The following is a 20767-nucleotide window of genomic DNA, read 5'->3' as shown; positions in this document are numbered from 1 at the left end:
GTTAAATGACGCCCAGGAGAAGACTGAGGACATCCTACAAGGGCAAGGCGTCAAGGGCCACCAAAGCTCATTGCACCAACAATGTATTGGTGCAGAGAGTGGTGTGGACATCATCAGGTAAGTGTGGCCCTCTGAATCATCACGGACCACCCACGGGAAACCTGCACGTCATGTAAACAGCCTGGAGCCACTACCATTGCTGATGTCCTTCTGAAAATGCCAGTTGCCTGCTCTCTCTCTGCCCTTAGTACCTTGAAACCCAGAACAAGAACGCAACAAGTGAAAGATTAAACTCATAACTCTTAAACTGCATACTTTCAGCTCACTGACTAAGACAGTATTGAAGCCACTGGTTGACCATGATGGCAACCATGATGGCCAAGCTGCAAGCATTTTTAGAGAGGACAATGACCCCATGTTTTTCCTTAGTATAGGCTTTCTTTAAAATGACTACTATTTCCATTCAATGACAGGGTAAATGTTCCTTATAAATCTGCTCCTTTTCCACAGATATGGGGCTCTTTGGACCCCTTAGTAGGTCACGTCCTGGGACTGGTTTACAGGAGGAGCTGACCAGCAGATTGAAAGTGAATGGTATCCAATGAGCAATGAGCTTTTGGTCACTAGTAAAGACTTTAGAAGATTGTAGGGCAGGAGTCTCCAACCCCTGTGACATGACTGTACTACTATACTAACTTTATTGGACCCCACCTTATCAGGGCATGGTTGTCAAAGGGGGTGGGGAACCCTGCACTATAATTGCATGTTCCTTATTGGATCCCATTCACTCTTTGGCTGCCGGTCAGCAAATAAGGGACGAGGACCTCTCCCTGCATACAGCAAGGTTAATAGAGATCACTGCTTCTGCTCCTTTACAATCAATGTTCCCTCTACTGCTGGCTAGGGTCCAAAGGCCACACAAATGCCATAAGGGTTGCATATGGTATCAGGTTGGGCACCACCTGATACCACTTTATATGTCACGTGGGAAAAAATCAGCTTGACTTCGATATCTATCCTATGTGTCCGCTGTGTACGGATGAAACATTATTTACACAAAACAATAAGCGTGTTTAAGCCGGGATTGGGGATTAAGGTGTAAATTATTTCTGTGACCTCCAGCGTGACATTAAGCCTAACAAGCCCTCGTGGGAAATATGGGCCGGTAAGCCAGACATCAATATTATCGAAGATCAAAATGATTCATGGAACAAAGCTTTACATCCAGGCACAGGTGCGGCACCACGGAGAACAGGGGAACTCCGCACAAAGCTACAGGATGATCACAACTATAAGATGGTTGTGTGTCTAGAGTCTCCATATCTCATCTCTATAACCTTTGTGAACCTTCCCACTATTTTCTATGCACCACGGTAAAGGCTATACAGATAAACTCAACCTCTACTTTACTATAAGCCCAACCATCTCTTAGGGCAAATTCCACCTCTGCCTATCAAGAATCCATTGCCAGAGCCTTGGTGGTCCATGCTGTCTCCTACAATATCTTCAAACTAAGTCCCACCCCTTCTTAAGGCAAATCCCAGCAGTGCCTATCAAGCATCTCCAATCCAACAGGTGCATGCATCTCTATAACCTTTCTGAACATTCCCATTATTTTCTATGCACCCGAGGAGTTCACGGAAAAGGCTATACAGATAAACTTGACCTCTATTTTACTATAGGCCAACCCTCTCTTAGGGCAAATCCCTCCCCTGCCTATCAAGAGTCCAATGCCAGAGCCCCTGTGGCCTGTGCTGCCTTCAACACTAAAATGCTGGGGTGGGGCTAAGCTTCAAGTCCGGTAGAATATAAGTGTTAAGGCCTTGTGTGAAAAGGGGGGCCCCCGAGAAGCATAGAGAATGTTTATGGATCTAGATTGAACTTATGCGTGTGTGTGTGTGCATGTGCGTGTATATAATTTTTTTTAGGTGCATGGGTCCCGCAGGAGAAGGGTCTCCCAAATTAGAGTTCTGCTTTAAGGGTTTTTTTGTTGAGGGACAGAGTTTTGAACTTGCTAAGTGCTGGTCACAAAAAACTTGGCAATTGCTTTCAGCACCTCAACCTCCTGTGCCAGGCTCTTAGTGCTGAAGCAAATGTAAAAGTGGGCCACAGACACAGCAAGATGCAGAACGGTAACAGCGACTGTGCCACAAAAGGTGATGAAAGATAAAACATTTCAGGAACCGGTCACCTGTCCTGTAGCGTGCGGAGGAAGCATCGCTCTGTGAGCCATCCGCGTAGCGGGCAGAGATGGACACCTGGTACTCCGTGCTGTACTCCAAGTCGGCAAGGACCGCACTGTGTTCACCTCCCGGGACTGACAGCTGTCATGTGACGTAAGAAAAGAAGTATTTGGTTATCGGATTATCTGCAGCACATATCAGATAGTGACATCCAGTGCAGTACCTGACTGAGCCTCCCTCCGCTCAGAGGAATCCATTTGATCAAATAAGAGATGACGTCATCAGCTCCCGGGTCCCACCACACCGTGGCCTTGTCGCCGTACAGGTCTACCACTTTAACTCCACTTGGGGGCGGAACCTTCACTGTAAAATATTGTATTGCTTGTTAAAAGGAATGTACAGGCTTTTCAAAGTATTCCACTTCCACAGTAAGTCAATGTGTGGGAAGACCCACTGAAAAAAACGCACTCCATGAAAGGCTGATATAGCAACAGAGTTAGTACTGAGCCACTGACAGTGCCCATTGGCGGCTACATTCAAATTTTCCCATTGCTATCTATACACTGTTTGTTTAAAAGTTTGTGGACACCTGACTGTCACACCTATACAAGCTTGTTGGACATCCCATTTCAAAACCATGGACATTAATATGGAGTTGTCCCCCACTTTGTGACTGTAACAGCCTCCACTCTTCTGAGAAGGCTTTTACAGGCTTTTTTTGGAGGGTGTCTGTATGAATTTGCACCCATTTAACCAAAAGAGCATTAGTAAGATCAGGTACTGATGTTGGATGAGAAGACCTGGCTCACAACTGAGTTCATCCCAGTAGGGTTCAGTAGGGTTGCTGTAAGGGCCCTGTGCAGGCCAAACTCATGGAACCATGACTATATGTAGCTACCTTGTGCACAGAGGGCACAAAGCCACAAAAAGGTCTTCTCCACAAGGTTGAAGTCCACAATTGTCTTCTCCACAAGGTAGGAAGTCCACAATTGTCTTCAGCACAAAGTAGGAAGTCCACAATTGTCTTCACAAAGTTGGAAGCCCACAGTTGTCTTCCCCACAAGGTAGGAAATCCACAATTGTCATCTCCACAAGGTTGGAAGCCCACAATTGCCTTCTCCACCAGGTAGGAAATCCACAATTGTCTTCTCCACAAGGTAGGAAGTTCAAAATTGCCTTCTCCACCAGGTAGGAAATCCACAATTGTCTTCTCCACAAGGTTTGAAGTCAACAATTGTCTTCTCCACCAAATAGGAAATCCACAATTGTCTTCTCCACCAGGTAGGAAGTCCACAATTGTCTTCCCCGCAAGGTTGGATGTCCAGTAGTCCACAATGGTCTTCTTCACAAGGTTAATGTCCACAATTGTCTTTCTATGCTGTACCATGAACAGTGTCCATCATTGAAAACCCCTGAACTCAATCATCTTGACATAAACCTTTTTGGCCATACAACGTAGAACCCTGCATGTCAATGAAAAATTAGCAATTGGCAAAGTTCTGTAACCCTCAGAGACAAATGAGCAACGTCCAAGTCTATGTGGCCAGAACGTGAAGCCCATTGTTCAGAAATAACAATTTCCTTATCAACTACACGTGACATTTTTGTTTCAAGACAGAAGAAAAATTTCCATGCGAAATATCTATGTGGGCCGTGAGAGCCGGAAGACGTAGAAGACAAGTGCACTTGAAAGACTACAAGAGGCACTAATAACTTTTCCAGCCGCCGCTCTGCGCCATAGAGAAATTAAGATTTGACATTCATGTAACTTTGAAGTGAAGCTTTATTGTTCTAGATCTGCTTCTCGTCTGAGGGAGGCGTGCAAGTGACAGTCGGCGGGTTCCTTTTTCCTTTTGGTTTGCTCGCCAGGATGTTAGCTGCGTGATAGATCACAAACCAATGAGTCACATTCCTGTAAAAGAGGACCTGTCAGTTGTTTGCCATCTTCATTTATTTACACCCTGAGCCCAGCTGAGGTCCTATAACAGGAGTAGGCAACCTTGGCAGTCCAAGCTGTTGTGGAACTACAAGTCCCATGAGGCAAGGCTCTGACAGCCTTAGGTATGACTCCCAGACGCAGAGGCATGGTGGGATTTGAGGTTGCACCACAGCTGGAGTGCCACAGTTGCCCACCCCTGTTCAAGAAAGTCTCTGCTTCCTGTATGCAGTTGGAGGTGACTTGGGAAGAGCCGGTCTTGGACACGTGGACACACCCAGGTTGGTGTGCTGATGTCAATGGCGATATTTGCCTCTGTAACCCCGCCAGTTTTCCTGAAGGTCGCCGGCTCAGGATAAAGGCAGCCGGCACGTTATATAGACCCCTCCTAAGAAAGGATCGTGAGGCCCTACAGGTTATAACACAAGGCACCAGGTCCTCTTAAAGTGGGAAGATCATCTTAAAGTGGAAGGATCTCCTTAATGTGCTCTGCGTTGTCACCCTGTATGAAGTAGCCATCTCAACACACATTGCACAGACATGGTCCACTGTCTGTCGGGGAAACCGCCCTGAGGAATGACAGGAAGTAGACAATTGCGTTCCTGGGTTGTCACCTTGTCAAATTGGCGTGGCTTCAGGAAAGTAAATGTCAATTAGTTAAACACGGCTAGTCGTGAAACATTTAAACATGTCTCCGCCGTCGCTATTAGAAAGGCATTAAGTATACAAACATTCCATTCATGTTTGGTAAATCTTTGCCAGGCTCAGTGTAGCATATTATGAATGTTTCAGCAGAATTCTGAGCCGATCACATCATCGCATTAAAAGACCATTAGGCAGAAATTACATCATTCCGGTAAAACAGTCTGAAGTGCCGTTTCATAAAACCCTTCAACATAAAAATGAAATCATCTCCGGAGATTTGGAGGCCAGACCGCGAAGTGGAACTCCAGACCAAGCAACCGGGGAAGTATCAGAACCTTTCACTGCTGTATCCCTGTTCGGAAGGTTCCTGCCACTTCCTGTCCTGGTGACCACCTTTAACAAGGACAGGAATTGAGAGGCAATCTCCCAAATGTCCCTGACTCTTATACTTGGTGCCCACTATACCAAGCGCTCTCTATACTAGATGCTCCCTATACTAGATGCTTTCTCATCTAGGCTCTCTCTATACTGGACGCTCTCTATACTGGACACTTGCTATACTAGGTGCTAGAAAAAGGCGAACGCAGGAAAATCGGCGGGGAGATTTACGCCGGTCACACAAACAATGTCATGTGAAGGTGGAGCGGACCCTCGGCACCGCCATGTCAGTTAATTGGCACCGGTGACAGAATAATAATTATCGGCGCAGAGGTCGAGCACCACAAACTGGAACAAATAACAGCGACAGAGGCGTAGCCGGCCATATGTCACCGCCGACTTTGGGCAACGCGCCTCGGTCCCCCAGCGCCCAGCGGATCTGCCATTAAGGATGACATTCCGGAGCTCTGTAATTAACGCTAATTGGCCGATCTGCCCTGACTGATGACATTCCCTTGCACGCTATGGCCTTTCTGCAACAACGAGGACAGACCGAGCTGACAGCCAAAGGCAGAGCTCCGGCAGGACCCTGGCAGCGCCAATGAGTCAGATAAAGTGGGCACCGGGCAGCTCTGAGTGTGCCATTTCTTTTTTTTTTTTCAATCCTGTCACTTACATGTTGTAACGTTTCCCGTCAGAAGGAACAAAGTCTTCAGCATGCGGTTTGTGATAGCCAGGGCAATGGTATATGGAGTCTGAGAGGTCAGGGATTTCAGGGTCACAGAGGTGGTGCCACCAGGGATCTCCACCTGAAAGCAGACAGCGGTGGCGGCACAATCAGATTCAGTGGTTAGGTGAGATATAATTCAAAATAAGATAGATGATTAGAACTTCATGAGACTTTTATTGACATATAACACACAAGTCGGGGTCACCCCAACCAAACATGAGCAGTCACCCCGAATTCATAGGGAAGCTATAGCCAAAGAGTGGAGGGCAGATGAGCAGAGAGGAGAGGAGGGGATAGTAGAGGAGCAGAGGAGAGGAGCAGAGATGAGAGAAGGAGAGGATAAGAGAAGATACGAGAGGAGTAGAAAGGAGAGGGGCAGAAAGGAGAGGAGAGGAGGAGATAGTAGAGGAGCAGAAAGGAGAGGAGAGGAGGAGATAGTAGAGGAGCAGAGAGGGGGAGTAGGGAGAGGGGCAGAAAGGAGAGGAGGAGATAGTAGAGGAGCAGAGAGGAGGAGTAGGGAGAGGGGCAGAAAAGAGAAGAGAGGAGGAGATAGTAAAGGAGCAGAGAGAAGAAAGGAGAGGAGGAAATAGTAGAGGAGCAGAGAGCAGAAATGAGAAGAGGAGATAGTAGAGGAGCAGAGAGGTGGAGAACGGAGAGGTGAGGAGGGAAGGAGACAGTAGAGTAGCAGAAAGGAGAGGAGGGGAGGAGATAGGTAAGCACAGAAGAGGAGAAAAAAAGTAGACAAGCAGACAGAAAAGGAAGGAAGGAGCAGAGGACAATGAATTGGAGAAGCAGATGGAAGTGGGGAAGAGGAGAAGGGAAGGAAAGAAGAGGGGGAACGAGAGAGAGAGAGGACAGAGGAGGAGCAGAAAAGAAAAGCAGACAGGAGAAGGCCACACAGGACAGAGGATGGGAGGAGAAGGGATGGGAAAGGGTGAAAAGGAAGAGAGAAGCACATTGGAAGAAAATGAGCAGAATGGAGCAAAGCAGAAAAGAAGTGGAGCAGACAGGAGGAGGGAAGAAGATAGAAGAAGAGAAGGGGTTAGCGGAGAGAGAAGGGGTTAGCGGAGAGAGAATGAGCAGAGACATGAAGAGAGTAGCAGGGAGGAATGGGAAGAGCAGCGAAGAGAGGAGAGGACAAGTGGAGAAGTGGAGCACCTAGGAGAGGAGCAGGAAGGTGAGCAGAGAACCAGATAGAAGCAGAGAAGAAAGAAGCAGAGAGGAAAAGAGGACAAAAAAGAAGAGGGATAAAGAGAAGCAGAGCAATGAAGAGAGGAGCAGAGTTGAGAAGGCAGGAGCAGGGAGAGAGGAAAGGAGCAGAGAAGATGAGCAGAAAAGGTAGAAGAGGAGCAGGGAGGCAAGAAACACATAGGAGTGGAGCAGAGAGTGAGGAGAGAAGCAGATCGGAGATGAGATGAGAGGAGTGGAGGAGAGAGGAGCAGGGAAGAGAAGGGCAGAGAAGAAAGAAGCAGATACAGGGGAAGGAGAGTAAACAGAGGAAATGTGAATGCACCTGGGAGCATTGATGGCTTAGAAGTGAATCCAGAAGGACACGGCAAGTAAAGAATAAGGAGAAGGAAGAAAGAACCATCATATAACATAGGCAGCAGTGAATCTAGTCATCACATCTGACATAGGTGGGACATATGAAGGAGTGGACATGCACTTTAAGGCCTGAAGACTGATTAGAGAACACAACCAATGTGGTGGAATAGATTGTGCTGGAAGGAGGAGAAGCAAAGGATTCCATTCTCCTCCTGAGGGAGAAGTGGGGATCATCCTTCACCTCCAGAGTCGGCTGACTCACAATATGAACACTCACCTCTTTAGCAATGGCATTGCTCACGTCAGATGTATAAGAGATGTGCTGGATCGTTCCATTAGGTGGCGCTACCTCCCAGTACAACGTTACGCTGCTGTGGGTGACATTGGTGAACCGCAGACTGTGCCGCACTGGCTCTGAAAGAGAACGGTGACCATTAAAGGCACAGCTAGGCCTAAGACTTCCTTCACAAAGGACAAACCGCTTTATGGCCGAGCTCACTTGGTGACAGGTTCTCTTTAATATCGCCATGGAGTACTAGGACCCGGGTCAGCACTTACCTGTGGTCTGCTGTATGGTGACCGGGTCACTGGTCTCTTCTCCCGCTGCAGCTACCACAGTCACGCTGTACGTGGTATTCAGGGACAAGCCAGACACCAGGACTTTTGTGTCTCCCGTTTTAATCTGCAAAGCAAATGTTTGTGTCTAGCTTTAGAGGGCCGAGGACAAAGAAAGTGAAAATCTGACCACAGACATGTTTCGGCATCATCCAGGGTCACTATCTACTTCCTGGAGATGCCACGGTCATATAAATCCTGGCGGCTGCGCTCACAAATGTCTGCCTGCAGCAGACAGCAAACCTACTGCCTGCAGCAGACTGATGGCATCATCTAAGCTTAGGCAAATGCACCTGACTGGATCTTGAATGATCCAGGGGGAGCTTTTGTGAAAAATGATGCTGTTGCTGCATATGGTGACATGTCAGTGATTGGTAAAGTTAATCAAATGTCCACTTTAAGAGTCACCTCCTTACCTCTTTCACCTCCTCCTTATGACCAGTCTCCCATGAGTAGGTCACCATATAGTAGGAGGCGCCCTCCGATGGTTGCCAATGTACCTCAAAGGACGTGTCAGTGACTTGGACCACTGAGAGCTCACGGGGAGCAGAAAGCGGCACTGCAAGACAGAAGGGAAAAGATGGAGGGTGCCAGGGTGTCTTAGATGCCAACAGGTCACATTTCAAGCATCTGCACCGATATATTTACAGGTGGAGGTGATTCCTCGGAGTCCGGAGCCCACGCCACTGACGTAGATGGGAAAGACAGAGACCAGGTAATCGGTGCGAGCCGTCAAGTTCTTCAGGACGGCAGAGGTTGAATCTCCATCTAAGACCACCTGCAAATGAGAGAGATGCGAGACAACGGGATGTCAAGGTAAGATGGCGGAATACAAGAGTTACCAAATGTACGTAGACCATGAGAGTCAGTCTACCCAAAGGTGATGTTCAGGTTGTATGTGGAGCCTGGTGGGAAGTATCAGTTCCTGGCTTATGCTTTGTCTTGGAGGCCCCAACAGTGAGATCCCCCTGCTGACTCTGTTCCTGTCTATGTCTATGCCCACCTTTGTGTGCCCCGACTTCTCCTATTTATTACATTAAATAAATATAAAATTCACCACAGGGATGGTGGGAACCTCTCATAATGGGCACATCAGGTGTACAGACCCGGGAACTCAGCACAGGGATGGTGGGAGCTCCTCATAATGGGCACATCAGGTCTACAGACCCGGGAACTCAGCACAGGGATGGTGGGAGCCCCTCATAATGGGCACAGCAGGTGTACAGACCCGGGAACTCAGCACAGGGATGGTGGGAGCTCCTCATAATGGGCACATCAGGTCTACAGACCCAGGAACACAGCACAGGGATGGTGGGAGCTCCTCATAATGGGCACATATGTACAGACCCGGGAACTCAGCACAGGGATGCTGGGAGCTCCTCATAATGGGCACAGATGTACAGACCCGGGAACTCAGCACAGGGGTGGTGGGAGCCCCTCATAATGGGCATAGCTAGGAGCTAGGAACCAGGAACACAGCACAGGGATCTCACCAATAGAGTCACCAAGAATTGGAAGACAGGGACAGATTCAACTCCACCATCCACTCAAACACCAGTAATGGGTGGATTGATTAACCCAGGATCCTCTCCTGGCGGTTTTCAATTATGCAAACGGCATGAGATTTCAGCACTGCTCTCTGCACTTAAACACTGTGCAGGGTTCCGCTGTGATGGAGGGCGGACCAATGACACCCTGAACTCACAGTATGTTCTCAGTCTTCCAGCGTCCCTCAACCTGGAAGACTGAAGCCACCTTATGGCGGATTAAATTACTGCTGGGGACAGCACCAGAGAGGAGGTACGTGTCATCCTGTGTAGATTGGGCAGGTCATATAATTACACAAGACGACTGTTGGGGGGGGATCATTTTTTTCTACCTTTATAGGAGAGCCCACACTGTACCTCTTGAGGCGTGCCACCACGGGACGGGTAGTAGACAATACGGTACTTGCGGACGGGCTGCTGAGGAGGGGTCCAGGACACACGCATGCTCCTGGCCGTGACATCGGACACCACCAGTTGGGTGGGGCTGGGGTGCGGGTCTACGCTGACGGGCATGGCGACTTTCTGCGACCCTGGATGATGAACGCAGCAGTGAGAAATCAGATCTGGAAGGCAGCGAAGACCTCACAATGAGCTCATGCCTCACCGATGTCCACCTCCTTCCGTCTCTCCTTCAGCCGCATGCACAGCGCCCGGGACACGTCTCCCACCAGAGGGCTGAGCATGGGAAAGTCGGCTACCATGTGGACAGTCAGGTCGGTTGGCAGGGACGCCATCTCTCTCAGCTCCGATTCGTCTGCGTTCTTCACCCCTGAAAGTAAAGAGAATGTTTCTAAAATCACGATGCGTAAAAGCGCACGTACAGTCGCCGGCACAAAGGGGTCAATTTTGAACCAGAGGGCGGGGCCAGGTGGACTACACATAGATAGAAATACAATAGAAAGGGTAATAAAATGAGTAGAGGGGTTGAGGGACAGAGAACCTGTGTCGTGTCTTCATTGCTGATTGTGTCCCCGCTGGAGACCTGCGTGGTCACCGGACAGAATTAGAAACCTGACTAACGTTGTAACCCTTCCCCTACTCCTGTCAAAACACACAACCTGTTTTGAACACACAACCCCCTTTAAATAAAATGATGAGTGAAGAATGCCCGGCTTATGTGATACAGGAAGGCAACATAAAGGAAGGTTAAGGGGAAAATCGGATACTTTTGCTGGTCTGCCCACTTACCTATAGCAAACATGTATATTCCGGCCTCTTTGAGGGTCTGCGCCACTGTGATGGCGTCATCCTGGGACTTCCCGTCCGTTAAGAGGACCAGCACTTTGCCCACCTGGGCGCGCGCCCCTGAGGCAGCTCGTAGATTCTCCTCCAGCACGTGCGTGAGAGCCATACCTTCCCAAACAAGGGATACAAGTCTTATGGTGATACGGGGTCACACATATGGGGCCACAACAGAAGAAAGAAGAAGTGTTCTTACCGGTAAAGGTGTTTCCTCCCTTATACTTCACCCTTTTTATGGCTTCCAGGACTTCTGCTTTAGTGGAATAGGAGTTCAGATCCCATTCAGTCTGTGGCTCCCCGCTGTACTGAGACAGACCTGCAGGGGGCAGAGTAGAGTACATAAGCCATGGCATGTACATAGACATCCAGACTCTTCCTTTGACCTGGTCTAACTCTGATGCTCATGGCTTGTTCATATTAGGGTGCATTGCGGTAACACGTGTAATCACAATTTATTGTGCCCATGTGACCTGCTGCATTATTGTGACCCCTTCATTTTGAATGGGCACCAACATGGTATAAGCCACTCTTTAAGTCACTCTATGGTTTTGAGAGCATTGAGCATAATGTAGAATACATATATGTGTACTTTCAGTAATACAGCTGCAGTAAGGTTCTTTAACTTCCCCTCGTCCCCCACTCCAGCTCCCATTGTCTGAAACACGATGGGTTAGCATCAATCTGCAACACGTAGACCTTCCTTGGCTCATGATAGAAAACCTCACACGCCCAGTCTGATTTCTCCTGTAGGAAGGGCTGTGGGAAGATAATATATATAGACAGATACTCATATTCTGCTATCCATATCCTGACTCTTCATCAGCTACCTTTCTGGTCTACCTTCCTCCATATCCACAATGGCTGCCTCACAAATGTTTGGTCTTTTCCACATCTTTCATCCTCATGCTCTCCTCCCCAGCCTTATCCTCTCCTCTTGGAACCTCTTTGTCCCATCCATATCCTCTCCTCTTTGAACCTCTTGTCCCAGACTTATCTTCTACTCTTGGAACCTCTTTGTCCCAGCCTTATCCTCTCCTCTTGGAACCTCTTTGTCCCAGCATTATCCTCTCCTCTTGGAACCTCTTTGTCCCAGCCTTATCTTCTACTCTTGAAACCTCTTTGTCCCAGCCTTATCCTCTCCTATTGGAACCTCTTTGTCTCAGCCTTATCCTCTCCTCTTGGAACCTCTTTGTCCCAGCCTTATCTTCCACTCTTGGAACCTCTCTGTCCCAGCCTTATGTTCTATTCTTGGAACCTCTCTATCCCAGCCTTATTCTCTCCTCCTGGAACCTCTTTGTCCCAGCCTTATCTTCTACTCTTGGAACCTCTCTGTCCCAGCCTTATCCTCTCCTCCTGCAACCTCTCCATTCCAGCCTAATCTTCTACTCTTGCAACTTCTCTGTCTCATCCATATCCTATCCTCTTTGAACCTCCCTGTCCCATCCATATCCTCTCCTCTTGAAACTCCTTTCTCTCAGCTGCTCACTCCCATCCAATGGCCTCCTACTTCGGGAAAAGACCCTCTTAGGTGTCACCAGAACAGGTGACCCCACTGGTTGACTTCCTGTAACCCTGTTTCAGCAAAACCTGTAACATTTATGGCTTTCCCCTCATTTTCTGGTCACCAGGACAAAGAGAGAGGTTGAATCTCCCCAGTGGAAACAAAACCTGACAGTAGCTCTAACCCTTCCCTATTCCATCCAAAACTAAGCAAAAAGAATTGGCTTTAGACCCTGAAATTCTCCATCCGCCATCTTTGGCTTTCACATATGAAGCAATCAGGTCCTCATCTCTAGGACTTCTGAAGGCACTGTTCCTACCCTCCCATGACACAATAGTCTAAGTACCGACTCTAATCTTGTCCCTGGAGATGTGGAGGGGGCTGAGAATCCCCCACAGGAAGTTCTTCACCAGTCTGAAGTTGGCGCGTCCCACGCTCCAGGAACTGTCCACCAGCAGAATTATGTCCCACTCCAGCGCTGTGTCACACTGGTGCACCGGCCCTGGCCACAGAGAGAGACAATGTAAGACAATACAAGGTAACATAAAGCTTCTAATATCCAGAAAACATCATCACTGCAAGTTGGACTTTCTTAAATCTTTCCTTAAATCAAGCAGGACTTTCACAGTGACTGCAGCCTTTCGAAAATGATTCTGGATCTTGCAACCTGAGGGTCACATGCCTCTGTATGCACTGCTTGCAGTGGTGTGAAGTAGGGATGTTAATCATCTATTTCAAAATATTGTCACCCTCCATGTGTTAGCAGCCACAAGGCCTTGAGTTTGACTCCCACCAAAGACACTATCTGCATGGAGTCGGTTCACGATTCCTCCTCTCCACAACTCTGGCAATCATTTACAACATCTTTGCTGACCTTGGGGTACTGATACTAGGAGGACCTTATGCAAGAGCAGATGACTTCTAGGCGCTGTCTGGGGTCATGTGACCAGGCATCGAAGGGATGCAGACCCTACAGAAGTAAGGTACATTCTGCATCTCCATTAGAACATGGTAAAGGCAGGATTTTACCGTACCTCCTTTATTTTTCGGCAGAGGCCTACTTTACCGAAGCGCCAGGAAGACAAGCTTGGTATTATTTTTGGAATTTTTGTGATTTTTTTTTATGCAGCATAAAAATCCTGCCAAAAAAACACAATTAAAAAATAAAGGGAAGGGGAGAAAAAAATATCTTTATGTATCAAGAGTAAAAGGGGTGAAATAAAAATTGAGGTCTGGTCTCCTGAGATCTGATTGGCTGTTCAGTTTGGCCCCGTTCCCTGTGCTCCAGGTATTCTATCGCGGATGAGGAGAAGCCGACGTGAGGCACTAAACATAGACAGGCGGGAGATCGATATCTATCAAGCCTCGGGAAAAAGCACAGCAGGCTCGTCAATCAGGATTTTTACTCCCGAGAGACCCTCCGCGTCGACTCGATCATTAGAGTTCAGAAGATCAGAGAGACAAATTAGTGAGCTCGCTGAGACGGACGGGTAATTGCGAAGGCCGATTTACCTCTCCGTGGGGTGCTGGGGGTCACTGACACCTCTCGTTCTGACTTGGAGGAAATTTTCTGGGTAGGTCTAGGCAGCAGGGTAGCATTCTGGGGACCAGGCTTTCGCCCTTCGGGCACCTGTGATCTGGGGCTTGGGGTATCCAACTGCTCCTTGTCCTCTCTCCGCTCTAACATGAAATACAAAAAAAACATAAAAGAGTTAGCTTGCTTAACACCATCCACCCAAAAGCAATATTCCAGGAGAGTTAAAAGGGTATGTCCACCTTTCACTCTTGACTTCTCTATAATGTTAGATGGACAGAGGTTATTAGCTCCACCTGTGTGCCCTGTGTCAACACAGTACCTTTATGTCACACACCAAGACAACATATAAACGCCACGGACATCCAAACATGGCTGAAAGCTGCCGCAGTTATGAAAAGGCAATGGGTTGCAGGGTGGGAGGACTTGAAGAAGCCAGAAGGTCATGAAGGTTATGGAGGTCTAGTAGGTAAAGAAGGTTATGAAGGTCTAGAAGGTTATGAAGGTCTAGAAGGTTATGAAGATCTAGCAGGTAAAGAAGGTTATGAAGGTCTAGAAGGTTATGAAGGTCTAGAAGGTCAAGAAGGTTATGAAGGTCAAGAAAATCAAGAAGGTTCAGAAATTCAAGAAGGTTATGAAGGTCTAGAACGTAAAGAAGGTTATGAAGGTCTAGAAGGTAAAGAAGGTTATGAAGGTCGAGAAGGTTATGAAGGTCAAGAAGGTTATGAAGCTCTAAAAGGTCAAGAAGGTTATGAAGGTCAAGAAAATCAAGAAGGTTCAGAAATTCAAGAAGGTTATGAAGGTCTAGAAGGTAAAGAAGGTTATGAAGGTCTAGAAGGTAAAGAAGGTTATGAAGGTCGAGAAGGTTATGAAGGTCAAGAAGGTTATGAAGGTAAAGAAGGTTATAAAGGTCTAGAAGGTTATGAAGGTCTAGAAGGTTATGAAGGTAAAGAAGGTTATGAAAGTCTAGAAGGTTATGAAGGTAAAGAAGATTATGAAGGTCTAGAAGGTTATGAAGGTCATGAAGGTCTAGAAGGTAAAAAAGGTTATGAAGGTCTAAAAGGTAAAAAAAAGGTTATGAAGGTCTAAAAGGTAAAAAAAAGGTTATGAAGGTAAAGAAGGTTATGAAGGTCTAGGAGTAAAATAAGGTTATGAAGGTAAAGAAGGTCTAGAAGGTAAAGAAGGTTATGAAGGTCTAGAAGGTAAAGAAGGTTCTGACGGTCTAGAAGGTAAAGAAGTTTATGAAGGTCTAGAAGGTCAAGAAGGTTACGAAGGCCTAGAAGGTTCCTTCCAAATGGTGGAACCCCTAGAAAACAGACCTCTCCTAAAGCGCCATGTGGCACTGTGACAGCTCTACGTCCACCACTCACCTGTGACTGTAATACTGCCCTCTGCTGGTGAGGAGGACTCCATGACCCGCGGTGTTGGGGTGACGTCCACCTTTTTCTTGTCATTTCGGACTTGGGTCTTCAAATCTTCAACTGCAATCAGACAACAGAATTGATTCTAGACCTAGCACCTGATAAATGTGTCCATGATAAGTACATGCATGCTAAGTAATGTGTAAACCTGGCCATATATGGTTCAAATTACAGCTGAATTATCTACAAAGACGGCACCATCTTTGTTCAGGCATAATCTTGGGTCACTATCTACTTCTTGAACTTGGAATGCCAGTTCAGAGATGACTCAGTCATCTAAATCTTGGTGCCTGTGCAGTTCTTGGCTGTGCTCAGAAATTATTGATGCAGATCAGCCCCTGCAGCAGCCTTTTGCGTTGTGACTACATGGGTACAGTGTACAGCCTGATCACTGTTGGGAGAGGAGACTGAGGAAATGCTTCTTCCTGCCTGCACAGACTTGTGACATAATCTCAGAAAAGGCAAAGTCACAGGAGATCAGGAATGGCTTCACTTTAAAAATGATACACACGCATGATATGCTATGGGTGTAGGCATTGATAACACTAGCTCAGGTGTAACATACAGATCTACCTTATATCAAAGGGTCACATGTGTCTTAGATTTAGAAAAAGAAGTTCTCTTTCTAAGGTAATATATTAGCAAATTGTTTCCTTTTATTCCCTCCTCGTCTTGTTGTTGGCTGATAAGGAAATTGAGGTTAAAAATGAAAAAAAGAAACCAGCAGCCCCATCAAACAGTGAGGCCCATAGGCAAAGGCCTTGTGTGCCCAACTCTTAGTTCTGTAGGCTTATGGTGTATAACTCACTGATGAACTTCTTCTTGGCAATTAAGGTGTTCTGCCCTCCTTGGATGACGTGTATCTGTAGGACGTACTCCTTTACGGGGTCCAGGCCTCCCACCGTAGCCTTGGCTGTCTTTGTTTTCAACATCACTTCCTGTTCAGGATCCCCTTAAAGGAGAAAGGCAAAAAAAAAAACAGGTAATCTGGGGTAATTTGCAGTCATCAACTGTCCCTAATTGGATGGAGACCTGTCCATGGAATTCTGAGCCTTGAATAAGCCATGCGTGGCTGCATAGCCGGTACATAGCAGAGCAAGGAGTGCTCTCCAGAGTGTTGGCCAAACTGGCATAAGGACTAAAACAAGGGCACAAGTATTTGCCTGAAAATGGGTGGAGTGGGTGAGACTTGGGAGCCCCTGGGTGGACTTTGTTTTTGGATTTTACCCAATATACATTTTTTTTGCTAACAAACTATATGCTGCCTTATGCGATGCACAGAACTGTTCACATTAGTCTCCGCCCCCGAGGAGCTTGCACTTTTCAGTCTCTAGCAACATCATGTACATTTTGGTGAGCAACATTTATCCTACCACTATGGCACCGGGAGAAAAGTCACACATAATACGGGAGGGCAAACACATGCTGGAGGATAGAACACCAGTGGGAACTAAGCTCAGGACCCCAGTGCTGCTGGGGTGTATTGGCCAGTATGGAACACCAGTGGGAACTAAGCTCAGGAGCCCAGTGCTGCTGGGGTATATTGGCCAGTATGGAACACCAGTGGGAACTAAGCTCAGGAGCCCAGTGCTGCTGGCGTATTTTGGCCAGTATGGAACACCAGTGGGAAGTAAGCTCAGGAGCCCAGTGCTACTGGGGTGTATTGGCCAGTATGGAACACCAGTGGGAACTAAGCTCAGGAGCCCAGTGCTGCTGGGGTATATTGGCCAGTATGGAAAACCAGTGGGAACTAAGCTCAGGAGCCCAGTGCTGCTGGGGTATATTGGCCAGTATGGAACACCAGTGGGAACTAAGCTCAGGAGCCCAGTGCTGCTGGCGTATTTTGGCCAGTATGGAACACCAGTGGGAAGTAAGCTCAGGAGCCCAGTGCTACTGGGGTGTATTGGCCAGTATGGAACACCAGTGGGAACTAAGCTCAGGAGCCCAGTGCTGCTGGGGTATATTGGCCAGTATGGAAAACCAGTGGGAACTAAGCTCAGGAGCCCAGTGCTGCTGGGGTATATTGGCCAGTATGGAACACCAGTGGGACCTAAGCTCAGGAGCCCAGTGCTGCTGGGGTATATTGGTCAGTATGGAACACCAGTGGGAAGTAAGCTCAGGACCCCAGTGCTGCTGGGGTATATTGGCCAGTATGGAACACCAGTGGGAACTAAGCTCAGGAGCCCAGTGCTGCTGGCGTATATTGGCCAGTATGGAACAATCCCAAAGTCCTCCGACGAAAACTCCCAGAATCCTCTTGGCACTTACCCGTCAGCGGTTTCACTAGCACCTTATAAACGTTGCTGGTCCCCTCCGCCTCCTTCCATTTCATCTGCAATCTGTCCTCAGCCAGAACGGCCAGCCTTAACCGTCCAGAGCCTGCAACACGGGACAGAAATAGACTCGTCATTTTCTCTGAAAGTGGAATCCAGCAGAGCAAAATAACCGGAGAGGGAACACGGCCGGAGGTGAGAGAAACACAAGCTGGACAAAGAGAACCTGTTACCAAAGCCCAGTGTTGGGGGTCACTTAGTTCATCCGTTTTGTAGGAAACTGTGACACTGCAAAGCAGCATTAATAATGGACTAAGTGTTGTATCCCGGGGCAACTGGTGTCAGCTGACTTGATTCTGATTGGCTGCTAAGGGTCTTTTTTAGTAAAACAAAGTGCCATGATTTACCAAAAAAAAAAAGAAACTGTTCAGCAAAGTGATCTCTTCCCACGAAAGCACTACAAAGCTGTATTTCAATTAACAATAGGGAGATTGGAGTGTATTTTCACTGAGTACATCACTCAAGTTATCATTCTGAATCTTCCCGGAGAGTAACTGTGATGTTATGCTCAGTTTTTGTACTTCCTTGCTGTTCCATATTTTGATGATGGTGTCTCTATGAAGGGCACAGCTCTCCGGAGATTGATGTCAAAGTGACACCTTGTGGCCGAACTGAAAAATGCAGGGATAGGAAATGTCACGATGTACAGTGCAGAGTCTGAAAAAGAGAGGGGAAAAAGGGAAGGGAAGAGAGAGGGAAGATAGAGGAAGAAAGAGGAAAAGGAGAGGAGGAGAGAGGGAAAGGAGAGGAGGAGAGAGGGAAAGGAAAGGAAGAGAGAGGGAAAGGAAAGGAAGAGAGAGGCAAAGGAAAGGAGAAGAAGAGAAGAGGAAAGGAGAGGAAGAGAGGGGAAAGGAGAGGAAGAGAGGGGAAAGGAGAGGAAGAGAAGAGGAAAGGAGAGGAAGAGGGGAAAAGGAGAGGAAGAGAAGGGGAAAAGAAAGTAGAGAAAGAGAGGGGGAAAGGAAAGGAGAGTAAGAGAAGGGGAAAGGAGAGGAAGAGAGAGGGAAAGGAAAGGAGGAGAGAGGGAAAGGAAAGGAGAAGAGAAGGGGAAAGGAAAGGAGAAGAAGAGAAGGGGAAAAGTAAGGAGAGGAAGAGAAGGGGAAAGGAAAGTAAGAAAGAAGAGAGAAAGGAAAGAAAATGAAAGAGGATGGAATAAGAAAAGGAAAGAGGAATTACAAAAGAGAGGAAAGAGTAAGGAAGAAAGAAAGAAATAGGAATGAAAAATTGAAAGAGAAGGAAAGGAATAAGGAAAGAAAAAAAAAGCAATATGGGTGAATAGGGAAGCGGGCGATAGGAAAGAAAAGGAAAGAGGATGTCAGCGATTGAAAAGAGGAAAGGAAGAAAGAAAGAGAAAGGAAAAAAAAAGAAGAAAAGATAAAAGGAAGAAAGTATGAATAAAAAAAAAAGGAAGCAAAAGTAAAGAAGGAAGAAAGAATCAGAGAGATAAAGGATAAGCAAAGAGGACGGAAAGAAGGAATTGGGAACAGAAAGGAAAGAAGAAATAGGAAAGGAAAAGATAACACCTTTTTCTGCAAAGTGAAAACCCTTACGGGGAAGGAAGGAAATGGAAAGTGAAGGCAGAAAAGGAAGGAAGAGAAGGAAAGGGAAGGAATGGAAAGCGAAGGAAAGAAGGAAGGAAGATAATGAAAGAGAGAAAAGTGAAGAAAGCAAAGAAGGAAGAAAAGGGAAGGAAGGAAAGATGGGAGGGATGGAAGGACTTATAAGCAAAGTGGCAGCACTAGCCTTTTCCCTGTGCCCGGGGCCCCGTGCCCTTCCAGCCCTGTAGCAATGAGAAGTTGTGTCATACTTGAAATGCTACTTTTGCTGCTGCATTTTGTTCCCATGGGGCCCTTCTCTTCATGTTTTACCCCCCAGACCTCATTTGTACTATATGTACAGACAAGACAACGAGTCACCTGATCTCCCCTGGAAGTGGACCGGCTACAAATGACTCTGCCGTACACCCGGACTACCAGCCAAATAACAAACCGCGCGAGTAAATGATTGGGAGAGGCGTACGAAAATAGCTGCGAGAAGAGCGGTAATGTCACTGGTGGCGGAGGTTGCTTCACTAATGGCCACTGTAGCCATGGCAACCGCACATCAAGTGCTCAAACTATCAAGGAATAATGGGAGATGAGAAAAGTGGGGGATCCCTCCAGACTGGGACCAATTAGAAGTGTGAGATAAGAGGAGGCGGTAAAATGTCACGAGGAACATGCAAGACCGAAATAAGCGACACATTTATTTAAAGGGGCCTTCCTCCAAAAATGGGGTGCAGTATGGACCTTTTCCCCAAAAATGGGGTGGAGTATGGGTCTATCCCCCTATAGCTGCTATACAATTCTTGGGAACTGTCTTTTGTTTTTATGCTGCACGGGAAGGCAATTGTTTTTTAGTTTGGGCTTTAGTAGGAAAGGGTATGTGTCCCCATTGGGGGGATTCACTCTCACTACTGGTCTTGATGACCACTGTCACCGAGGCAAAAAGTGAGGAGGATGGATTTGGTAACTTTAGGGAGATTTCCTCTCATTTCCTTTTGTGTCTTCAAGACAGGAAGTGAATGCAAATCTCCCCAGGGGGACGCCGGCAGCAATATTTTATCTGAAACACGGTTTTAACCCTTTGCTAGTCCAAAAAAAAAAAGGTTGGGCTTTACATGCAGTTTAAGCTTCTCCCGAGACAACTCCGCAGCTTCTATTAATACAAAAAGCAACTGCGAGCACTAATGATGGAACATCACATACAATTACCGGCAATCGCTGTCCTCCTTTCTGTCCTCCTTTACATTTTTGGAGCTTCTGAAGACAGACATCTTTGAAAGCCTCCCCAGTTCCCGTGCGCAGTACATTCGATATTTCAATTACCAAAAAGCATAAAGAACAATTTTGATCCATTAAGTCAATCCAGGGATTTGAGTCAGCAATTCATCTCGCTTGCAAAACTCTTTCCTGCCAGTAAAACTAACGGCACGCTCTGCAACCAGAGATTGTTCCCTCTCTGAGCCAGACCAAGGGATCTGCAGACACAGAAAGGAAAGTTACTGCGTGCAGATGGGCGACTGGCAACTATAAACAAAAGCCACTTCCATAGGAAGGAAGGGTCACACATTGCGGCCGGGGGGACTTCGGGAGGAGCTGCAAAGGGTCACTGGAAAGAG

The 20767-nt window shown here is 47.2% G+C and overlaps 1 protein-coding gene across 1 annotated transcript in view; it reads right to left on the bottom strand.

Moving 5' to 3' along the window:
* COL20A1 (collagen type XX alpha 1 chain) overlaps positions 1-20767 on the bottom strand; it is a 73005-nt gene that overhangs the window by 41741 nt on the left and 10497 nt on the right. Inside the window, exons 3-18 of the mRNA XM_018559602.1 lie at positions 17546-17656; positions 16086-16229; positions 15227-15337; positions 13835-14002; positions 12669-12824; positions 11018-11137; positions 10768-10932; positions 10184-10348; positions 9937-10109; positions 8681-8810; positions 8449-8591; positions 7976-8099; positions 7695-7831; positions 5819-5951; positions 2407-2546; positions 2192-2324 (exon numbers count right to left, since the gene is read on the bottom strand). Coding sequence (XP_018415104.1) covers positions 2192-2324; positions 2407-2546; positions 5819-5951; positions 7695-7831; positions 7976-8099; positions 8449-8591; positions 8681-8810; positions 9937-10109; positions 10184-10348; positions 10768-10932; positions 11018-11137; positions 12669-12824; positions 13835-14002; positions 15227-15337; positions 16086-16229; positions 17546-17656 — 2253 coding nt within the window. The remainder of the gene's footprint in view (positions 1-2191; positions 2325-2406; positions 2547-5818; positions 5952-7694; positions 7832-7975; positions 8100-8448; positions 8592-8680; positions 8811-9936; positions 10110-10183; positions 10349-10767; positions 10933-11017; positions 11138-12668; positions 12825-13834; positions 14003-15226; positions 15338-16085; positions 16230-17545; positions 17657-20767) is intronic.

This window comes from Nanorana parkeri, unplaced genomic scaffold (assembly GCF_000935625.1).
Source record: "Nanorana parkeri isolate BGI_ZX_2015 unplaced genomic scaffold, ASM93562v1 scaffold17, whole genome shotgun sequence".
Classification (NCBI taxonomy): Eukaryota; Metazoa; Chordata; class Amphibia; order Anura; family Dicroglossidae; genus Nanorana; species Nanorana parkeri.
The sequence above is the reverse complement of the archived record's forward strand: the minus strand, read 5'-3'. Positions and strand labels throughout refer to the sequence as shown.